At 38.6% G+C, this 22,307-nt stretch overlaps 1 protein-coding gene across 1 annotated transcript; it reads left to right on the top strand.

Moving 5' to 3' along the window:
* Window positions 1–6,818: 6,818 nt before the first annotated feature.
* On the top strand, window positions 6,819–10,148 carry LOC121183077 (protocadherin-20). Its single transcript, XM_041039923.1, has 2 exons — window positions 6,819–6,866; window positions 7,270–10,148. Exons 1-2 carry the CDS (start codon window positions 6,819–6,821, stop codon window positions 9,889–9,891), a joined length of 2,670 nt encoding a protein of 889 aa, XP_040895857.1. The 3' UTR covers window positions 9,892–10,148.
* Window positions 10,149–22,307: the final 12,159 nt, after the last annotated feature.

The following is a 22,307-nucleotide window of genomic DNA, read 5'->3' as shown; positions in this document are numbered from 1 at the left end:
TGGTGACTGCGGAGGGCATTGGAGTACACTTAATTCGTTGTCGTGTTGGAGGAACCAGCTTGAGATGGAGTGTGCTTTGTGATATTTGATTTGTTATAGGTAGACCATGGTCATGAAGGGATGCACATGGTCAGCAAAATTACTCAGGCAGGCGGTGGCATTTAAATGATGCTCAGTTGGTATTAAGTAGCCTGATGTGTGCCAAGAAATATTCCCCACACTATTACATCACCGCTACCAGTCTGAACCGTTGACACAGGAGAGGATGACATGGATTCATGTTGTTTACGCCAAATTCTGATCCTACCAACTGCATGTCACAGGAGACATTTTTCTGATCTTCCACTGTCCACTTTTAGTAAGCCTCTGCCAACAGTAACCTCAGGTTCCTGTACTTAGTAGAGAAATGGTGTGGTCTTGTGCTGCCATTGCCTGTCTACTTCAATTTTCGACGTGCTGTGTGTTCAGAGATGCTCCTTTGCGTGGCACTGTCGTAACATGTGGTTATTTGAGTTACTGTTGCTTTCCCGTCAGCTTGAACCAGTCTGTTCATTCTCCTCTGACCTCTCTCATTAACAAGGTGTTCTCGCCCACTGGATGTTGTTTTTCACACCATTCTCTGTAAACTCCAGAGACCGTTGTGCATGAAAATCCCTGGAGACAACAGTTTCAGAAATACTCAAACCACCCAGTATGGCACCAACAATCATGCCACGGTCAAAATCACTTAAATCACATTTATTTTCCGTTCTTATTTTTGATGTGAACAACAACTGACCGTGTCTGCCTGTTTTGATGCATCAAATTGCTGCAGTGTGACAGGCTAATGAGATACTTACATGAACAAGCACGGATACAGGTGTTCCTAATATAGCGGCCACTGAGGGTATGTTTTGTATTGAAGTGCACCAAAAAACAAGATGGTTTCACGTTATTGTGTGACTCTGGAAGTAGCGTCTTTAACTGTAACATGTTTATCAATCAACAGCACGTTCATGATAACATGTACATATACACTTAAATCAATCACCTGTGACAAAATGGCTTTCTTCACAAATGTTCATCACTGCTGTGCATGTCAGAATTACAGCTATTATGCCCCTTTCTCAATACACTATAAGGTCACAATGTCATGTTAAGTGCCACAAGGTTACATAGAGTGTGCATCCATATAAACAGCATTCGACAGAGAACCCACCGCCAAGACCATAACTGAGCAGTTCCCAGTAGATGTTCTCGCCCAGGTGTAATAAAAATTTCAACCTTGTCTGAGAAAATAGCTCCCCTGACATAGATGACCAGCAGTGACCTCCCACCTTCTTCTGCTTCTTTTGATTTGCTGGTTCTCCAGATATCCAGTATAAACCATATGGTATTTGTCTACTTTTTCCTTTACCAGATACTAGCTTTTACATAAAGCTTAGATTTTCAAAGAACAGGTAACTTACAAATCTATACATTGTCTTTTTGTTTTGTACCAATCATAATAGATTTCAGCCACTGGACCACTGAATTTAAATAAATATTTCGAACACTACAGATTTGAGCCTTCTTCCTATTTCCTTCAGCTGTTCCCTGTTTCCTTCTCATTTTTTATAGATCAGCTCAGCAATCCTGCAGCTTGATTGTATGGGAAATTAATGTAATTATTGTGTTTTGGGTTGTTCATTTCAAATTATGTCTGTGTCTTCACGGGGAGGTATCCTCACATCCACTCACAATCACAGGAAAAAAAAGAAAAAAGGAGGAAAGAAACAACACTGAATGTGAAGTGCTGCTTGTGAAAAAAAATGGATTTTCACTAACACTGATGAAGAAAAAAATTGACTTAAGATAAGAAGTTGCTATATGATTATTTTCCATAAGCAGAAGTACCCTCCTGGAAACTCAATTTTATACCTTAATTGATGTACTCAAAAACCTCAAATTGTGGCTTTGAAATAGTCACACTGTTAGCAGGCAGAAACAAGAACCTGTGGTGGGCCAATCGATAGAAACTTCATTACTTGGAAGCCTGGCTAGTAATCTCCTTGGCTGCAGCTGTGAGGGGCATACATTCTAGCACAGCACCTGTTCTCAATGATATATCCAGCCTTCACCTGCAGAGGCACAAAGGCACACTCACACCACACCAAGGTTTAACACTCTCGTACTATCTTACCATCTCTCTCTCTCTTTCTTTCTCTCTGTCTGTCTGCCTATCAAATACAAGCTCACAAGGTTTTCTTGTTATTTTACACTCTCTCCCTGTTTCTGTCTCGCCCCTCCAGGTGAGCTTTCTCACATTTGTGCAGGGGTGCATCTTTAGCAGCTGACAAGAGCAGAAAGAGAGAAAACTGATGGGAGAAAGCAATGGAGGAGAGGAGCAGCAGGGGAGGTGTGTGTGTGTGGGGGGGGGGGGGGTGTAGTTCTTTTTTTTTTTTTTTTTCAGTTAATAGAAATAGGGCTTTGGGCTTCACAAATTGTGTAGTATAATATTATGTTACGACTGCCCCATTTTACACCAAAATTGGTTCCATGATGGCAAGCCTTTTTTTAAGGCTTTTTTCCTCTGTTCCTTACCATCTATGAGAAAATTGGGTCTCCACAGGAAACATGACAGATCATCTACTTATCAGGAATAAGTACTCTTACCAATTTTGAGCCTTGGACTCAACCCTCACATTTGTACAAATCTAATTCTGGCGTTGAACAAGGGCCAGTGAAAATAAAACTGTAACTTTTGTCCCAAATTGTATAAACAGGCCAGCAAAGTATTATGGATTTGGACCAGTACTGTGACAAACTGATACTGCACTATAGTCTAATAGTTATGTGTGAGTAAAACATTATTTATTTTTTTCTTTTTTATCAATTCAGCCAGTAGGTGGCAGTGACAGAGCAAGAACAACCGTGGCTGATTTTCCACATCAAAGGAAATCGGGACACGAAACGTTCATCATATGTTTACAAAGATGTAGAAAATGGCTGTCCCAGTTATTTACCCTCCATCCCATTTTGCAAAAGGCAGAACTAATCAAAAATCTACTCTTCTCCACTCCTGTTTGGTGATGGTAACTCATACAGTGGAGAACACTGAGGTCTGTCCCCTTGAGAGTGAGGGATGCAGCTGCACTTTGGCTGACGCACACAAGACTGCACCGAGCTGGAAAATGTTGTTCCATGACAGAAATAAAGATAGAGGATAGGTTATTTATTGTCTTATACCCTCTTGCATGTGCCCATCTTGGTGCTAAAAGTCAATACTGCGACTTTGTCAAGAGAGAATATCCATATGCTAATAGTGGCCATTGACATGAGGATAGTCTCCCATGGCCCACTCTAAACTCTGACTGACATTAAATATAAGGACTGAGTGGATTTCTGCCCTGTTGAGTAGACTTACCGAACAGCACTTTGTGTGATACTCTATTAAACTGAAATCTTTGTTCAATTTGCAGCAATTATTGTTTTGTGATAAACACAGGAAATGCAGGTTTGATTAAACAGATGCTAGAAAACAAGTAGTTCTGGCTGCAGTGTATTGATTTGTCAAAAGGCAATTGTACAAGTCTTTCATTATAACTAACAACGCAGCTGTGATGCATATTTCTGGAACTGTATAATACTACAGAAGCAGAAATTCCAGCTGGCTCAATGACTAACAAAATTTACTGGCTCCTGATTTTTGGCACTTTCAAAATTACAGTAATTATTTTAAAGAGAGGGCAACATTTTTGACCCTTTGGTTCATTTGTACTGTGTCACAGAATATATCACACAGCAGATTCGGAAATAGTTCAGCTCCCCAATGTTCTGAGGAATTTACACAATTACACTGATGGGCCTAAAGGGAGCCTGACCAGGGTAGGTCAAAATCATGTGAGACTTAACATACAGTTTGTCATGGCCCTAAAGGAAACTTCAATAATTAAGGACTATTGCATGTCATTTTTTTGGAAAGCTGTTCCTGGCACAGATTGGTAATGTAAAACATGTATTGTTCAATTTTGAAAAAGGCTAATTGTCTTAAATGAATAAAATGACAGTCTGCGCAACAACAGTCTTAGTGCAAATCTCTTTCACTGGGGTGATTTGTTTATTACATTAATGTTAGTTTGTTTTTAAGGATGATTCTACATAGACTCAAAGCAACAGTTCTCAAGCTACTGTATCTCCTGACACTACACTTTTGCATGGCCATATCCATCTTACTTAACAGCCATGAGGAGCTGTGTCGTAGCTATCAAGATAGCTTAGCACCACTTTGATTTAAAGAAAAGACCAAGGTTAACAGGACATCTGCTAGGAAATCTGGGCAGAGATTAAACAGCCTCATCTCACACAGACTGAGAGCAGCAAATGATGTAATTAAGACCAAAGTAATACTGCCTCTTGGCCTTACTCAACCTTTGTAGTAGTTTTTTTTTTTGTCTGGCCACCACATTTTCAATCACTGTCACATTTGAGAATTCACTAAAAAAATGAAAAAACAAGAAGTTGTAGAACTGGTCTTTAGAAATTGAAAGACAAAATCAGTACAAATATTAAAGGATATAAAACTTACAAAATGTATTTAAAAACCACCACAGAATATTTTCTGACATTTTTTACAAGATAAGAAGAGTAGCACAAAAATTAATAAAAGAAATTAGTACGGCATGCAGCGAAGGTCACAGGTCAGATTTGAAACCAGGAAGTTGCAGCCACAATGTATGAATCTACAGCTGATTCTTACATCTGCAATACAGACTTTCATAATGTTTGATTTCAGGTGAGACATTACTATAACAAGAGCTTCCCTGTCCCTCAGCCTGTGGCTGTGATACTGAGACATGTTGAGAGTTGACCAGTTACAGGTGGGAACCAACAGGTACAGAGGTCACCGTCTCAGGTTAACTGACAGATAGCATCACTGGCCTTTGTGTTACAGCTCCTTGTAATGCAACTGCTACAGAATAAATAATGTAAAGCCATCAATAACATGTAACATCTGGCATGTTTAAAATGCTATTTAAAGGGTTTGATTTACAATATGAGATAATCTCCACTAATTTTGATATATGTAACTAGTCAAAACAAATACTATACTTGGCCTATGCAAGGACTCAGAAATGTATCTCTAAATTGTGAACTACAGTCATTTGTGAAATGTGATGCTGCCACTATTTGTGATGTGAGCACAATCGTTGTTGCATTATAGAGGCAACTGCAAAAAAAAAAAAAAAAACGACACAAACATTTGACAGTCATATTGATCATCAACATCGAATATATTATAACACATCTTATCTTTATTGTCCAAGATAAAGACGGAGCTTTTTTTGTGGATTTAGTCTTCAAAAAATGAAAAAGACAAAATAATAGAAAACAAATAAAATGCCGTGAGATACATCAATTTCAAAATATGAATGTGCTGTATTTTTAATATGTTGTGTTAAACATAATCTACTGATTAACACAAATTCACTTGATTGGATTAACAGAGTATTTTCCATCAGCTACTGTTAAATACTACTGCTAAATATTCACAATTGTGTTTCTGTTGTGTCATATAAGGTTACTTCTCTAGACTCCTCACTGATGATCAACAGCTGAACACCTCAGACCCTCAGCACCACAAGGCAGCTCTCAGATGACTCTCATTTCCCTGATCTGCTGCTTTCCTACGCTCTAAATCCTCCCAGCCAACCATTCCTACAGTCTGTGTTTACAGAAATATTTCTGAGCTTAGCGCATGGACTAAAAAACTGGATGCTGGATGCAAGATGGCATTGTAGATGATCCATGTCAATATATTGTCTGGCTATGTCGCTGAAATACATTGTATATTGTGCACATGCCTCACAGAACTACTAGGAATTTTGCCTACTATTTCCTTACTCTTACCAAATAAGAAACGTTTAGGCTGCAGTTTAGACCCTTATGATGAGGCATGACAGATCTAACACAGTATGACACAAAATGAGTGTGTGTGACTGTCTCAATCCACCCTTTTCCAGAGAACTTCAATCACTCAATTTCTCTGAGCAGTATGCTTCCAATCCCAGCAAACAGCTGGCCTGGCATTTAGAACACATGGGGATTAGGGGGTTGATTTAGTTAAAGGCTCAATCCAGACTCAGACCATAGCACCACTTATTATGCCAAGATCACCCCTCTGCTGGCTTTGTTTGTAATATTTTCATGCTTTTTGAATTGAATTTTATGCATATACACTGTATACATAGGAGCTAAACCTAACCTCTATTTCAGAGGTTTCCTTTTTTAGGTCCAGGACAGAAAAAACTCTGTATGTATGTATGTATGTATGTATCTACATATCTATCTATATATCTTCTGCTTATAACTTATACTTATAAATTTGCTTTAATTCATACTGTGCATTTTTTTTTAACTAATGCTGGATTAAAGTAATCTCTAAGCTGTGGATATTTTACATCTTGCTTAGTCTCCAGTGCCATTATAAGCTCAGTTTGTCATCACGTGCTTTCACTCTACCACAGGAATACAAGGTATGTTGCTGCCTTTGACAACATGGGTGTGAACAAAAAGTGCAGGTGTGTGATATGTTTTGATAGCTTGCGGGAAAGTGGAATCTGTAAACTCAAGTAGATTTCCCAGTGCCCATGAACTCTCATTGGTCAGCATGAGGGACTGATTTGCATATGGTGGGAGTGTCCTGAGCCAGCACTGGGATGAATGACTTGTTCAAGTCAGATAGCAATAAGGCATAGCACTCAGCAGAGGTCTGCGCTGCTCAATGCTCAAAATGCCTGGGTTACTTAAGCTGCCACTCTTGCTGCTTTAAGTGGAAAGTGCTGGACTAGGACATAAACATGTTCAACAGCAGACACCCCAGCCTTAGCAAAAGAGGAAGAATATGGGTAAGTTTTATGATAATTCACTTTACAGACAAACTTTACTTTTAAAAAATCTTTTTATGATACTGTGAATACAGTTTAATGTTACTGAGGCAGAGACATGACTAGGTTAACCCTCTACACTGTATTGTTTTTATTCTCATGTCTTGATGAATGGCTTAAACTTATGCAAATAAACTTTAAACTCCTAACAAATCTAATTTCATGGATTGTATGAATAAAATGATCATCATACAGTTCAAATCATGGTTGTCAGTGTCCAAAGAGCTCTGCATCTGCTATTATAACTAAATAACAATGTTCACACTGAATAATAAAACGTCAGTAATACCTCATTTTGCAAATCTCATTCTGTTTTGCAGCTCTCTCATTAAACTGTATTATCTTTAATTATCTTGCATTACAGGGACTGTGCATCCTCTTGCTTTACACCAGCCCTCTTTCCTGTTTTGCAAATTTCAGCCAAGCAAAAGAGCTCATCTATAAGATAAAGGAGGGATTACCCAGGGGGACCTTCATTGGGGCCATTGGAGTAGACTTAAATTTGGATTTCTCTGTTGAGCCCCCCTTTTTATTCAATCTTCCACAAAAGAAGGTCAGTGAACAGTATGTGAACCTAAATAATACCACCGGGGAGCTTTACACATCTGCTACTGAGATTGACAGGGAGACTCTCTGTTCTGATAACTTGGAGGGGCAGGGATGTGTCCTATCTCTCGATGTGTTTGTGTTGCCTCAGCAGTACTTTCAGCTCATCAAAGTCAAGATCTTAATTGAGGATGTGAACGACAATAGGCCAAAGTTCCCAGTGGATGAGATCTGTATGTCTGTTCCTGAAAACACACCCATCAACGCTCGATATGCAGTGGAGCAGTCTGCGGTTGACCCGGACCTGGGTCTTCATGGAGTGCAGACCTACTGGCTGGTTAATGACTTTGGCATGTTCACACTGGATGTTGAAGAGAATGAGGGAGGTGAGCTGACACCCTTCCTCATTGTGACAGAGGCCTTGGACAGAGAGACACAGGATGAATACATTACAGACATCATTGCAGAGGATGGAGGGACCCCTCCTCTACTCGGTGCAGCTACTTTAAAAATTGTCATCACAGATGTGAATGATAACTGCCCCCAATTCACAGAGTCACAAATTAATGTCACTCTGCATGGGAATACCACCAAAGGGGCACATTTGGCACGTTTGCATGCTTTTGACCCTGACCTTGGTGCTAATGCTCAGATCAGCTACACTTACAGTGAACGTGTGCCAAGGGACACCAGGAGCTTGTTCCATTTGGACAGAATGACAGGGGTGATCAAGCTAGCAGGGAAAATAGACACTGTCACAGCCACATTTTACAAACTCACCGTTTTGGCTAATGGACCTGGCTGTATCCCTGCTGTTGCCACTGTTTCTGTCCATATCATCAAAGTTGTCACTGGACCCCCTGCTATCATACCCCGGTACATTGCACCAGAAAAGGATGGAGTAGTGACAATAAAGGAGTCTGAGCCAGCGTTTTCTCCAGTTGCATTTTTTACTGTTAAAAACATTGATGTGAACCAGAGGGTGGACTGTCATTTGGAAGGGACTGGTCCCTTTAGGCTTGGCCCGTATCAGCTGTTTAAAAACGAATACCTGCTGGAGACTACAGAGCCCTTGGACTATGAAAGGATACAGGAGTATGATCTAATTGTGGTGGCAAAGAATGCTCAAGGGCTTGTCATCAAAACCTTCCTCAAGGTGCAGGTTTTGGATGAGAACGACAATGCACCAGTGTTTCAGCAATCTTTGGTGGAAATATCTGTTGAGGAAAACAATCCACCAAATACCTTTCTAACACAGCTCCAAGCCTCGGACCAGGACAGCGAAAGCCGAGGGGAAGTCATCTACCTCCTTGGTGGTGACGCTCCAGGGATCTTTGTTGTGGATCGTGTGACAGGCGTCCTGACTGTGGCCACATCGCTGGACCGTGAGGAGAAAGAGACATACCGGTTCATAGTGAGAGCAGTGGATCAGGGGACACCCAGGAGGGAGTCAATTGCAACTGTGGTATTGACCGTGCAAGACCGCAATGACAACAGTCCACGCTTCATCAACAAGGACTTTACTTTCTTTGTGCCAGAGAACTTCCCAGGGTACGGTGAGATCGGAATACTCTCTGTGACAGATGCAGATGCTGGGGAAAATGGCTGGGTGGCCCTCACCATCCTCAATGGCAGTGACATCTTCATGATAGACACAGGTCGAGGGGCACTGAGGGCCAAGACATCACTGGACCGTGAGCAACAAGGGTCATACCAGTTGTGGATTGAAGCCATTGATGGTGGAGAGCCAGCGCTTTCCTGTGTTACCATGGTGACCGTGCTGTTGTTGGATGTAAATGACAACCCACCTATTGTCCTCTTCCCCCAGTCCAATCAGTCCTACATGCTAGTTCTACCCAATACGTTACCAGGAACATCAATCACAGAGGTGTACGCTGTGGATAAGGATACAGGCATGAACGCTGTGATCGCCTATAGTATCATTAAGAGGAAAGGCGGCGAGCCAGGGTCATTTGCCATTGACCCAGAAACAGGAAATATCACATTAAAGAGGGAGCTCAGCATCCGAGGCCTCTACAGCCTTCTGGTGAAGGTCAGTGATCATGGTCAGCCTGAGCCTCTTTACTCAACAGTCATGGTTAACTTCTTTGTAAATGAAACAGTTAGCAATGAGAGTTACATCCAGAGTCTGCTGACCAGAGAGGCTGACATAGAGATAGAGGAGAGGCCCTGGTATATTGGCCAGATGAAAGAGGGGCCTGAAAGGTATGAGCTGTTCCCCTGTCAGCCTGTCCTCATTGTACTTTCAGTGACATGTCTGGGGCTGTTCTTCTCAGTTGTTACACTGACATCTTACATATGCTGTAAGAGGTTTAAAAAGCACACAAAGAAAAGATCAGATGTGGAAATACCTTTAAAAAAGAAGAATGACTCAATGCAGGTTGTGAACCGAAAGCTCAGACAGATTTCAAACATCTAATTTTCCGTTGTCCACACATCCAAAAACCACCACTGTTTACATGAATGTTTACAAAACTCACTGTGAGAAGTGAAGTTCTTACATGAAGTTGCTCTTTTTCCTTTGTCATATGAATGTTATTACTGCAGTATATTGTGATTTAACTTATATGCCATGAGGTTCTGTCACTAAAAAGGGCACACAGAACTGTTCTCTGCTATAATTTTTATCATATCTATGAACCATGACACTTACACACGTGAAGTGTCAGAAAACCAAAGTAAGGAATAAATTAGTATTTGCATCAAAGTAATAACACCTTTATTACAAAGTCATAAGAGCAACTCATTGAAGATTACTCAATATAAGGTCCTATGTAAATATTGTACAAAATGTTTTACAACTTTATATAAAACCTATTCATTGGCTTGAAAAACAGAGAAAAGACAGTTCAAGGCACAAAAAAATGTTTCTTTCTTTTTCTCTTTATACTATCTGTCACACTTACAAATATCATGAAGAAGTGATTACTTTTGGAAGTTTGATACATCTGGAATCTGTTTTTATTTTCTAAATGCAGTTTTTTTTATCTATATCCATTAAGTAACCTTACATTTAAAAATTGATTGATACAAAAATCTACATTTATTACTTTATTTAAGGCAGTGTTTGCCTGTTATGTTTGGAGAGCTCACCCAGTTAGTATACATCAAATTCTATAGTTGTGTTGTATATATGCTAACACACTACGCAGAAATGCTACATCATAAACATTCAACATAAAAATTCAACATAAACACAATTCATTTCTGAATCTGAAAATAGTCAACTGACCCCCAAAAAAAAAAAAAAAAAAAAAAATCAGTCAGTGCAATGTTTGTTTGTTTGCTTTTTTCCAGAGCTTGCAAGTGTATCTCGCTGTCTTCTTTAACATAGTTGTTATGGGACGACATGCATTCCCTGATGTATACAATGATAATACATAATACAATACAATGAGGTGAGGTTGAAAGCTCTGGAAAAACAAACAAAAAAACAGTAAGTGAACCCTGAATTAAGATTTTTTTTGTCGACATTTTGTATGATGTCTGAGAACCGTGGTTAGTAACCAGATGCCCTACTTCCTGTAAAGACTCACTGATTGTGTATTGTATGTAAAACTTTAAAATGCCATTGCAGGATGGCAAAAAGTTGCATATTTTCATTACACTGAATAATTTGAACTGTTTCTTCCTTGTCACACATTTGCTTCAAATTACATACATCACCCTCCTTTATACAATCATGCAATTCTCAATGTGTCTGTGAAAACATGCTAAGTATTTGTGAAAGAAAATCAAAGTAACTATTAAAGATAATTTATTTTTATAATACATTGGAATTTTTCTGTATTGATATCACCTACATGCACCAGCACATTTTCAGATGTGTGTATAAGTACTCTCTTGGTAAAGTTTGAAGGCACAGTCTAGTCTACCTATCACTCTCAGATTGATTGGCAGGTGTTTAATGAACACAAAAGCACCAGACAACAGCTAAATCTAGTTTACACATCTTCTGATGCAGCTTAAGTTTTATTTATATTGATTATATCTGGGAGAACAGCAAGAAAACAGACCTCTACTTTGGATTGTAATAAACTGACAAACACAAAATGCTGATTTTCTTTCCATAACTATGCTTTTATGTATGTGAATATACCATAATTGTGTGGTATGTTTTCAAATCAATGAGAACTTCTTTCAGTAGTGTATGAATAATTAAATATATCGTAAGCAGGTCAAATTTAGATTGCACCCTCTTCAGACAAGATTAAATATGGTGTACAAATTAACTACTGCATTGCACCTCAGATCAAGATGAAACAGTTAAGGATCAAAAGCCTGACAGCCTGTGCTGTTGTCATCACCTGCATAGGTCAGAGCTGGTAACACCTGGAGTCACACTTAGAAGGAAAAACACTGTGCTAACTTGTAGCTACAGCTGCTCCTGTCTGGAACATTTGAGGATCAAATCAATTTAGTCTAAGAAACATTTTTCACTCTCGTTGAGTGGTACTGGCAATCACTGCACTCCCAGTACAATCATAACTTTGTGAAATATCACCTAAGAAATTCTGAAAGTGGTTTTGTTGCTTTTTCCTTCACCACATGAACCTATAGTGCCTTCTGCTTTAAAAAGCTATGCTTGCTATGCCCTATACCTGTTTGTAGGTTTGCTATGAAAGTTGTGTAGACAAAAAGGCTTTGCAGCTCTTTGTGTTCCTGTTAACTATGCACACTCCCAAGCAAGGAACTCGCTTGTATTATATGTCCTTTAAAACCTGTTCGGGTTTGGCTCTTACAAAACAGGAAACATGCGAACAAACCAGTGCTGAGAATCTAGTCACACATGCAGCTTCTCAAGTTATAATCAGCATTTCAGGATGGAAGCACGTCATTTCACAGAGCACATCAGGAGCTAGAAACAGCTCAGTGTAATCCTCAGTAATCACCTCTGGCCAAACTGTGCAACACAAATAGGCTGGGAGATTTTAATCATTCATGTATATATAAACAGTCTTTCAAGACAGGTAACAATATAGGCTTTTTAATAACACCAAAATAACTCATGGCAAATGGGAAATGCATTTCATCTGCCTTACCTGATAGAAGAAGTGTGACTGGCTTGTGTTGCTGATTTATGATTGCTAACACAAATTTCTTGGAAGAACAGTTGGACGTGCAATATGGGTAACATCTTGAACAGGTTCAGTGTGCGTGTGTGTGTGTGTGTTTGTGAGCGAGAGAGAGAAGAGAAAGAGATGCCTTTACAAGAAGGATACTGAGCAGAAATAAGTTCAACATGTCAGAGTCTCTGACTTAAAGAGACACCTGAAGGTTTGCTCACATGTAGGTTTCATCCTAAGATCAAGGCATATTTGTGGATACTGTTCAAATACCTTACCTGCACAAGAAAGTATCCAGAATTCTCTATAAAATAAAATATGACTTTATAAAATATGGCATTCAGTATTTTTGTATCTGTGGGAACAGATTCAAAAGCTGCACCCTTGGCAAGCCATGCTCCTGTATGTCATCAATGTGATACGTGATCAGACATATCCATTTATCACGCAGAATCAATACTGAATCTATATTTTGGTGGTGCATTCCATATCTGCCTACAGTAAATAAGTAAGCTACCCAGGTAATGGTTGTTTGCAGCCAAGGGACACAGAATTTAAGATTTAAGGTATCTGCACAATTTTACATTCCTTTTTTTTTTACACTGAGCAAACAATTACAGCACATGATTAATTGCAGTAATAACAATCGAGATTTTATTCCACTGTATCAGCTTTGTTTCTCACCCATTCCGACTCTCTCAATTAGTCATTTTCCCATGTTGAAATAGGAAACACACAGCAGTCATACTAGCCCTTTAGGCCCATTATGGCTTAATCCCAGCTGTAATTATGATAGAGTACGCTCCTGTGTGCAATAACAAACAACTGTTCTGGTTAATAAATGGTAAGGTCTGATCATGACATCACATACTTCCACATTAACAAGGCATTAATAACCCTAGATTCAACAATGAAATAACATAACACAATTTGGGCCCTTCTTTGTTTTGCTGGTTGCAAGTTTAAGTAACTGTTGACCTATTTTTATACACATACATTGGAAAAAATAACATGAATGCCTTCTGCTCCTGTACACCTGTTTTTATGCAGTGTTCTGTAGTGACGTGGTCTACAGCAACAACACAAACTACATGCTTAAAAAAATACCCAAGAATCAACACTTTTAACATGACCAAGAGTCTACAGCCTGCTAGCAGCTCTGTGGCATGATACCTGAGCTAAATGTTAATGTCAACATGCTAACGTGCTCACAAAGACAATGTTAAAAAGCTGATGTTTAGCAGCTGCACTGACCATGTTTTCCGTTTTAGTTTAATGTGTTAGTGTCATCACGTTCTCTAACTAGCACTAAAGACAGAGTACAGCTGGGGATGATGGGAATGTGATTGGTTTTGCAAGTATTTGGTCTTTGGCCTAAATATTGGACAAACTAGAAGTTCTGACCATATGATGGCAATAGAAAAAAAATCAGGGGTTCACCAAATTTATTACAATCCACACTAAGGGGAACCTGAATATGTGTACCAAATTTCATGGCAATCCGGCCAGTAGTTGTTTATATAATTCACCTAAAACCACAAATGTCAGCCTCATGGTGGCACAAGAAAAAAATTAACCAAAGTCATTAATGGGAACAGCAAAGGAATTATCCAAATCTGTACCATTTCATGAAGCAGACATTCATTTCACTTGATAAGTGAATATAACAATAAAAATAATAAAACCTTGGCCTAATGATGGTGCTAGATGAAAAATGGACACTGATGGACTTGAAGTGGACCACCAGTGTCCTGTTCCACATTCTAGTGGTTGTTGTGATATTTCAGTCTGGTCCAAAGTGGTGGACTGACCAACATATAGTCAGTTTTGTAAGCTCAGGATGAAAAATAACACACTTTGATATATATCTCTTAGTTCAACTATATTCACATCTTAGTGGTAGATCCTGTAAAATCCAGATTTGAGTGCTGAAATACAAATCTGTTGCTTGTGTCAGCGGCCCTAGCAATTTGTTCTGCAGTCAGTAAGTCAAGATCCTACTGTACAGTATCAAACAGCAATTTGATCTATACATCCTTCCATCCAACATTATCCTCTAAATGGCCTTTGCCCTCAAAGTTAATTGTTTTTAACCTTCAGGAGTGTCATTTGGATATCCCTGTCTCATTCCATGGACCCTGCTCTAGGTTTTACACACAGTAGCTAGAAACAGCTGGGAAGGGGTCACCTAGACCGAGACACTCCACGGCTTTTCTACATGACCGATCACCTCCTGTTGCAGTAATTCTGCTGACAGCCAGTCCAGCATCTTCAGACTAGGAAAGAATGGACAGTGGAAGGGTGACTTGGCTTAAATCATTCAACTCTTTGTGACCCCGGGGATTAGTCTCACGTACTTCATATTATATGTGGGTTATTAAAAAGACATCAGTCTCAAGCAGAGGAGGTGTTAAGACCATAAGACATCATGCATAGTTTCATCGTAACTCAAGCTGGCTTTCAAACATTTTTTGTCTTGTTTTTCTTCTTAAACAGAAACAGACTATATGCAGACTCAGTCCAACCATTGCCCCGTGACCTCCCTCTGCTTCTCTCTCCCTCTCTCTCCCTCTCTCTCACGTACTGTCTCTCTCTCTCCCTCACTCTCTCACTCTTACTATGTCTCTCGCTCTCTCTCTCTCTCTCTCTCTCTCTCTCTCTCTCTCTCTCTCTCTCTCTCTCCAGGAAAGCAGGAAAGTCTATCTGAAATTACATTAAATTCTTAATGGTGTAGACAGCAAGTAATTACCATCACCACAGCCTGATCCCATTTCCAGATTGGCTTTATTGTAATGTCCCTGCCTTGAAATCAAACAAATAAAGACACAATGAGAGGCCCAGGTTGGGTTACACAGGTCTGCTGAATAGGAGAGGCTACATTTCCCAAGTTATGACATCAAATACGACCCCCCCACACACACACACACACTTTGTTCGCCATTTTCAATAATGCATCTCCATATTCTCCTGCTGAAAATCACTGCCTTTGATCTAAAACATCTTTCATTTGCTGTGATGCAACAAAATCTTATCCAATCACACTCTTTTGATCCTGCTGTGGATTACGTTACTAATTTCCTTTGTTCCTCCGTCCCTATTTTTTCTCTCAGTTTCATCCAGTTTCATCCCAGCAAAACACAGAGGGGCTTCCAGAGAATTAGCTGCGGCAGAGTAATTCTGGGCATTTTATTTTTTTCCCACAACTGCTGACAATTTAATACCATACCAGCTCTGCCACTGTATTTATCCTGCATCCCAACCCCAGCGCATTTCATTTGGACAATGTTGTTACCGTTCCCATTGTTAAAGAAAAAAAAAATACTATCTAGGACCAATGTTTTTTTACCTTTATGCAAATATTAGCATGAATACGATTTTGAAAACATGAACAAGATTTTGTAAATAACTATTTCAATTGTTATGATTGTGTGATTATATTGTGATTATGGTACAAAGGTTACTATGTGCAATAACAGCATAAGCAATAACAGTATAAGCCATCTCTCATGCTTTTAAATAAGCTATACGTTTTCATGTGTTTATCATACAGACTGTACTAATGTACTAGCCTGCACACAGAGACCATGTACGACTACACAGAATTTTCCTGGTAAACAGCCAATTCATTCCAAGGCCATCATTAAACATCTTCAGAGAGTCTGCTCTGACAGTGACAGGAAGCATGTCCTACTCATTTACAATATAGCACTGTTCAAGATTTTTTTTTTTCATCCATATTAGGCCAAGGCCACTGACATCCTGTGACTCAGAGTTGGTAATTTGCACTTTGTCTACTTTTATGTATTGTATGAAGCAAGACAGTCACTATGTATTTAGATCAGTTATAGCATATACGAAGCTTTGCCTCTTATCCAAATCTGCTGGCACAATTCCAGATTTTTTAGAAAGACAGAAAGATACAGTGGTCATTTGGAAAACATCTTCAAAACTTTAAATACTTCGAAAAATGCAAAACAAAATTTATTTAGGCATTGAAATGAATAAAGTGCATGCAATTACCTGTAAGCAGCTTTAAAGTCACCACAGTTTCTATAGGTTTCCACTTCAAGTACTTAATTTAAATCTGTAGGAAATATGCAGAAATGTTTTTTTCACAGACATGGCAATCTGTCAATTTGGAACGCTGCTCTTCCCTTAGCGACACTCTTGGTGCATAATTGTCAAGTCATTGGGCAAAAGTGTATCTTTAGACATTTATGCTGGCATCACTTGAATTAACAGATCCTTCTATCTCTTTAGGCCTCAAACACATACAATAAAATAAAGACCTTGTCTTGTCATTCACAGGGTTGTTATACTGAATGGGTTTGGCACAAGTGACACATATACTGGTCTCATTCCTCAGGTGTATAGAGATACAATTAGCATCAAGCACAAACAAGTCCCTTTTTGGTCTAGCAAGGCTGCTCTGTAGTACTTGCTGTTTAGGTGTTTGAAGCTCATTGGATTCAAACATATTTTCTTGCTTTGAGATTCCTCTATCACCTTCACTGATGTATTCCATGGTAACATAGCATTGGCATTGTGAGTAACAGAACTGCATCATCTACATAAAGTGATTATTATTTTCTTTTCCAATTATGTGCTTCTTTTCCTCTTTTATTTTTCCTAATGTGTCTCTTGTCAAGATTATATTTCAAGTCCTCTCAAATTTTTGTATTTGGTTGTTGACACATAATTATTAGCAACGTAACACTGAAAAAATATATGGCTTTAGAGTTACTAGAGGAATGTGAACATGATAATGATGATCCCCTCTACAATGCAAATGTGCCACGTGTACAGCAAAAGTCACTCTCTACCAATAGACCTGAGACTGAAAAAGAAGAACTCCCACTATGACCCAAAGTTTATTTTTCAAAATTACATCTGAATTACATTAGAAAGTTAACATGTTCCTAGCCCTAAAAAAGCTGACCAAAATGTGAGTCAAGCAGTCATTCATTGGAGCAATGATATTAACTCACACCAACTGCTGAACTGGTTTGCTTCCAAAATGATGCACTTCATGCCTGCTTGTGGATGCTTGTGTTTACTTGAAGCAGCAAAAAGATTTCTAAAAGGGAACTAATTAACAAGACCGCTGCCCCCCCTACACCCCAGCCCCCCTGGCTCTTCTTCACTCAGCCAACTTCATTTCTCTGTTCGCTCTCTCAAGGCTGATATGGAACAAAGCTACATAGACCCTCAAAGAAACAAGAGCAGGTAAAGAGGAATGTAATGGTCATTCAGTCACAGAGCAGTGATAAGTCATTTCAAAAGTTTCACTGACATGTTTTGTTTAAATGTAAACTGATATATATATTCACTAAATGGCACTTTTTATTACTGTTTATTTTCTATCTCTGTTCACTAAGGATGGTTTGTTGACACAAGGTCAGGATTACTGCTTCTCTCTGTTTGATTTTTCTCAGGCATGTCAGATGTCCTGAACTCACTGAGGGCTTTATGGACTTATGCTTTACAATTGACCAACATATTGGGGAACATATGAAAGACTTGCTGTTGCTAATCTCCAATACCTGTAAATGTAAATGCCATAGATCATCAAATGCTTTTAATCAGGCGGTGGGGAGGGAATTTCAATTCTTATATTTTAATGTTTAATGACTTACCAGTGTACAGAATACAAGTGGCAGCTCTGTTGTTTTCAGGATTTCCTGTGGGATTATGGGTGTGACGATCAACACAACTCTAATCCCAGTCTACCTGTCATCATGTTTGGTTACTCTATTTGTCATGTACTCCTCCCTGACTGTCAAGATGGTTAACACTGTGTATGTTGATGGAATTAGCCTTTATGTGTGGGGTGTCAAGTCTTTGTAGTTTTCAATAATCTTAAGATCTTTCACCAGTTATAGGAGACTTGATATAATGAGAAGGTTAAAATATTATTTGATTTAGTTATTTGGAAACACCAGCCAGACAGTACTTGTTGTTCCTGTATCATTATTTTGAATGTTTCTCCTAGAAATTCAGAATTCTAAACTTCAGTTCACTTCATTTGGTGGAAGTAATGCTGCAAATGCCAGCATGATTCACACATAAAATATAAGAAGAGAAAACACGATTTTAAGGAGGCTATGATGCCCATCTCCATTCCCAGTAAGTGAATGACTGTTGAATGTGTATGTAGTATTGCCAAGGTAAAATGTTTCTTCTTCCACTTCCAGAAAGGAAGTATAAAGGACTTTAAAGGGAGGTGCCCTACATGGTCTGACTGCCTGGCATGCTGACCATGCTGAAGCATCAGACTGAGTTAATGGAGTGCCAGATGACCACTCCTTGTTAATATCAGCCACTCATGCATTTCAGCCGTTTCTTCTGTCAAGGGGAACTAAGTCTGCTAACCTAATTTGGCAAAGAAGATGTGCAATGGTTTTTCAAGAGAAAGTGACTGTGTATCATCATCTCTCTCATTTGCGCCCTTTGAGTGATGCTGATCACTGATCTGCTACATCATAATTGAAAAGGCATGCCATGTTTGGAGGTGGGTAGAGCAGAGGGATACGTTTGCATTCACACAATCAATCATTCACATACTCTGTGATATATACTGCCAGTCAACTAATCTGACATGCTTAAAATCTCATGCTAATTTTTTTATGCTAATTTCATTAAAGGCAATAAGAGTTGCTGGTAAGACAGAATTCAACTGAGAGAAGAGAGCTAGGATGCACTACACTTCAGTGGCAGTAATAGGGCAATGGAAAAAGAAAAAAGAGAACACATTAATCCCTCTGCACTCTGCAAGTGGTTTCTAACCTGACAGCCTCAGGCAAAGAAAGTGAGGAAAAAAACACACTACAATACAGACAGAGACAGAAAGACAGGCAGAGAGGTGAGGACGTGTACTGGGAAGGTTGATTAAAGGACAGAGAGACACAGATATGAACAGGTGGGCAGAGAGATAAGTGCTCATGACGTGGCTCGTTTGGTCTCAGGTTTTCCTATTAGTTGAGGCCAATGCTCATCTGCCATATGGCACTAGTTCAGCCAACCCTATGTTCACTCATGGTACTTAAAGAGTTGTACTCAAGGGGGTGTTTCATCTTTGTTTGCCATTTAAAACATTTAACCATTTTAAGTTTTCTTTCTTTTTTTTTTTTTTGGATTGGTTCCTCATCAAATCCCTGAGTTAGGAGTCAAACCATCCTGTTCTCCTCTACACAGACTCTAACAGGCTCTTTGACTCTGTGGTTCGTGTGCATGCATGCATAAAACTGGGGCAGTTACTTATGGTTTGGAAGCCCAACGCTGGCAACTAAAGTCTGGGTTCAGGAAACAATTTTTTTTTCTCCTCAACAACTACAAACCAAACTGTTTAGTTAGAAGCAGTTGAAATAGTGTACTAACTGTGTATGTCACTTGCTTTGTATATCAAAACATCCACCCCAAACTCCTCCCTGAATATTTTGTGGCAGTACAAAACAAGTTGATGTTACTATTAAACTACCTAATGTCTCATTAATATTATCATGTACTTACTCATATACAAACCATAATTTACATAATATTGAAGTGTAATTGTGGCATGTGACTGTTAATCCACAGTGATGATTGTTGATCTGTACCACTCTCAATACAGGACACAGGCAAAAAATGTATGCAAGTGCTTAACAGTATGTTTGACATTACAGTACATTAATGTAATTGGAATGGATATACTTTTTATCCTTTGCCACTTGAGAAACCTGACTATCAACCAAAAAGCACTGAGTAAAAATGTTTATGTTTAATATATGTAATGTTTACATACAAGTAGAAAGTGGTTGATGTGACTTGATCCTCAAAGTATATCTTCGTTGTTTGGCTATACACCCACAAATAACATCATAATATTATGGTTTCACAGTGACAAGATCCTTTTGTGCTCCATGCGTTCTATTTCAGGTTTGACCAGTTACATAACATTCTTTTTACTAGTCACGTTCTGCAGCTTCATCAATGAGGATGCCAAAGTCATAATACTTTTCTGCACAATGTCATGAACAATAGAATGCCAATATGACAGTGAGTGTTATTCTGTGATATTCTATTATTTATTATATGTTTGATTCAATATTGGTGTTTTGCAATGTACACGTGCATTGTAACCGGCTCAGATGCTTAGAAGTTATACCCTATGCATATTGACATCTTGACTTTAAATAAAATTTTATTCACGGTTCACTGAGTTTACATACCTTATAATCTCTAATCTACTGGTTTGTTTCATGTCGCACATGAATCCAGCTTTGGTAAAAAAGGCTTTCACTATAGTAGACAGACACAAGAGTTTAATTGCAGAAGGACTGTATTTCATATAAATATCTTATTTTACCCCTGAAGCTGGAACACCGTAAGCAGAAAGACAACTCAACTCAACTGATTAATTTCTGTTGCTGATCATCTGTTAATAAAAAACAAAAACTTATCAACTTTTAGTTCAAAGCATCAAGTCATTTGTTAGTGGTAGCTAAGGGCAATAAGTGTAAGTATGTGAGCGGCATTGCTCTCATTTTCACCTTGTATATCTGTGTTGGCAATTTTACACATCTGTGATTAGCAAAGAGTGCCAAGTTACTCTTGAGAATACAAAAGTATAAACACATGCAAGAGGTCTGGAGGGCACCAAATGATTATAAGCTTTGCTTTTGTTTTCACAACTGGATGCTCTGTCAGATTGGACGAGATGCTACAACAGCAGAGCGGCTTGCTCCTACTTAGGAATATAACTAAAAAAGAAAGAAAAGGAAATACAGCAATGCCTTTTTAAAGTATAGATTTTGCTTTGGGTAATTTAGCCAAATGCTGTCAGTATTTTGAATGACAAGATGTGAAAACACTTTTTTACCTGCATGTTTTGTCACTGAACCTTAATGTATACAGGATTCCACCAAAAAAATCTGTTGATAAATTGTATTACTGTACAGTTGTATCTGATTTTTATCTACATAATGTGATTATTAGCCATGATAAGTGCTTTACTTTTTTCTTACAAATACTGTAGTTCTCCTGTGCTTGTTCTTTCCAATATTTTGCCCTTCAGAAGAACCTTTGCCCTTTGCCACACACTTCACAATTGTCCTGCAAAATCCATATAACCAGACACAGGAAGAATTAAATAAACCTCCATGATATATAAGCCTCTTAGAGGAAGAGAAGCCTTATGGCACTCATCATCTCTGTTGATCATGGGTTTGTAGCTGGAATGCAAATCTCTGTTGTCCACAGGTTAATCCTGGGATTTTAGGGGATTTTAGATACTTCATCAGACAAATTCGTCTGCGATGAGCACAGATGACACATTGGACCCTAATTTGGTGGTTGTGTATGGTAGAGCTTATGAAGTGGCATTTTTGTAAGGTGTACAGAGATTTTTTTTCTATATACCTGCAACCATTAGGTCTTTAGGTGAGTAACTTTGAAGTACACTGCTGTGAAAAGTGGAATCAAGGGAAAAAGGGAGTTTTTGCATATTAAAGACTACAACTTTCCTGCACCACCCACCTGCTGGAAGTAAATAAATGCTATTAGAGTGCTATTTTAATTTCTTGTGTCTCACAAATAGACTTCACATTGAAAGTCTTAAAAACTTTAATGAATGTTATGCTTGTCAGTTTCATTTTGCTATAACCTTTAAGAGAATTGAAATACCACACACTAAATGTGAGACTTCTTTTTTTTATATATACATTTACATGAATTACGGCATTATATTAGGGTATACTTCTAATGTAGAAGCAAAAATATTTGAAAACATACT

The sequence above is a fragment of the Toxotes jaculatrix genome, chromosome 1 (assembly GCF_017976425.1).
Source record: "Toxotes jaculatrix isolate fToxJac2 chromosome 1, fToxJac2.pri, whole genome shotgun sequence".
Lineage (NCBI taxonomy): Eukaryota > Metazoa > Chordata > Actinopteri > Toxotidae > Toxotes > Toxotes jaculatrix.
This window is presented reverse-complemented; position numbering and strand designations above follow the sequence as displayed.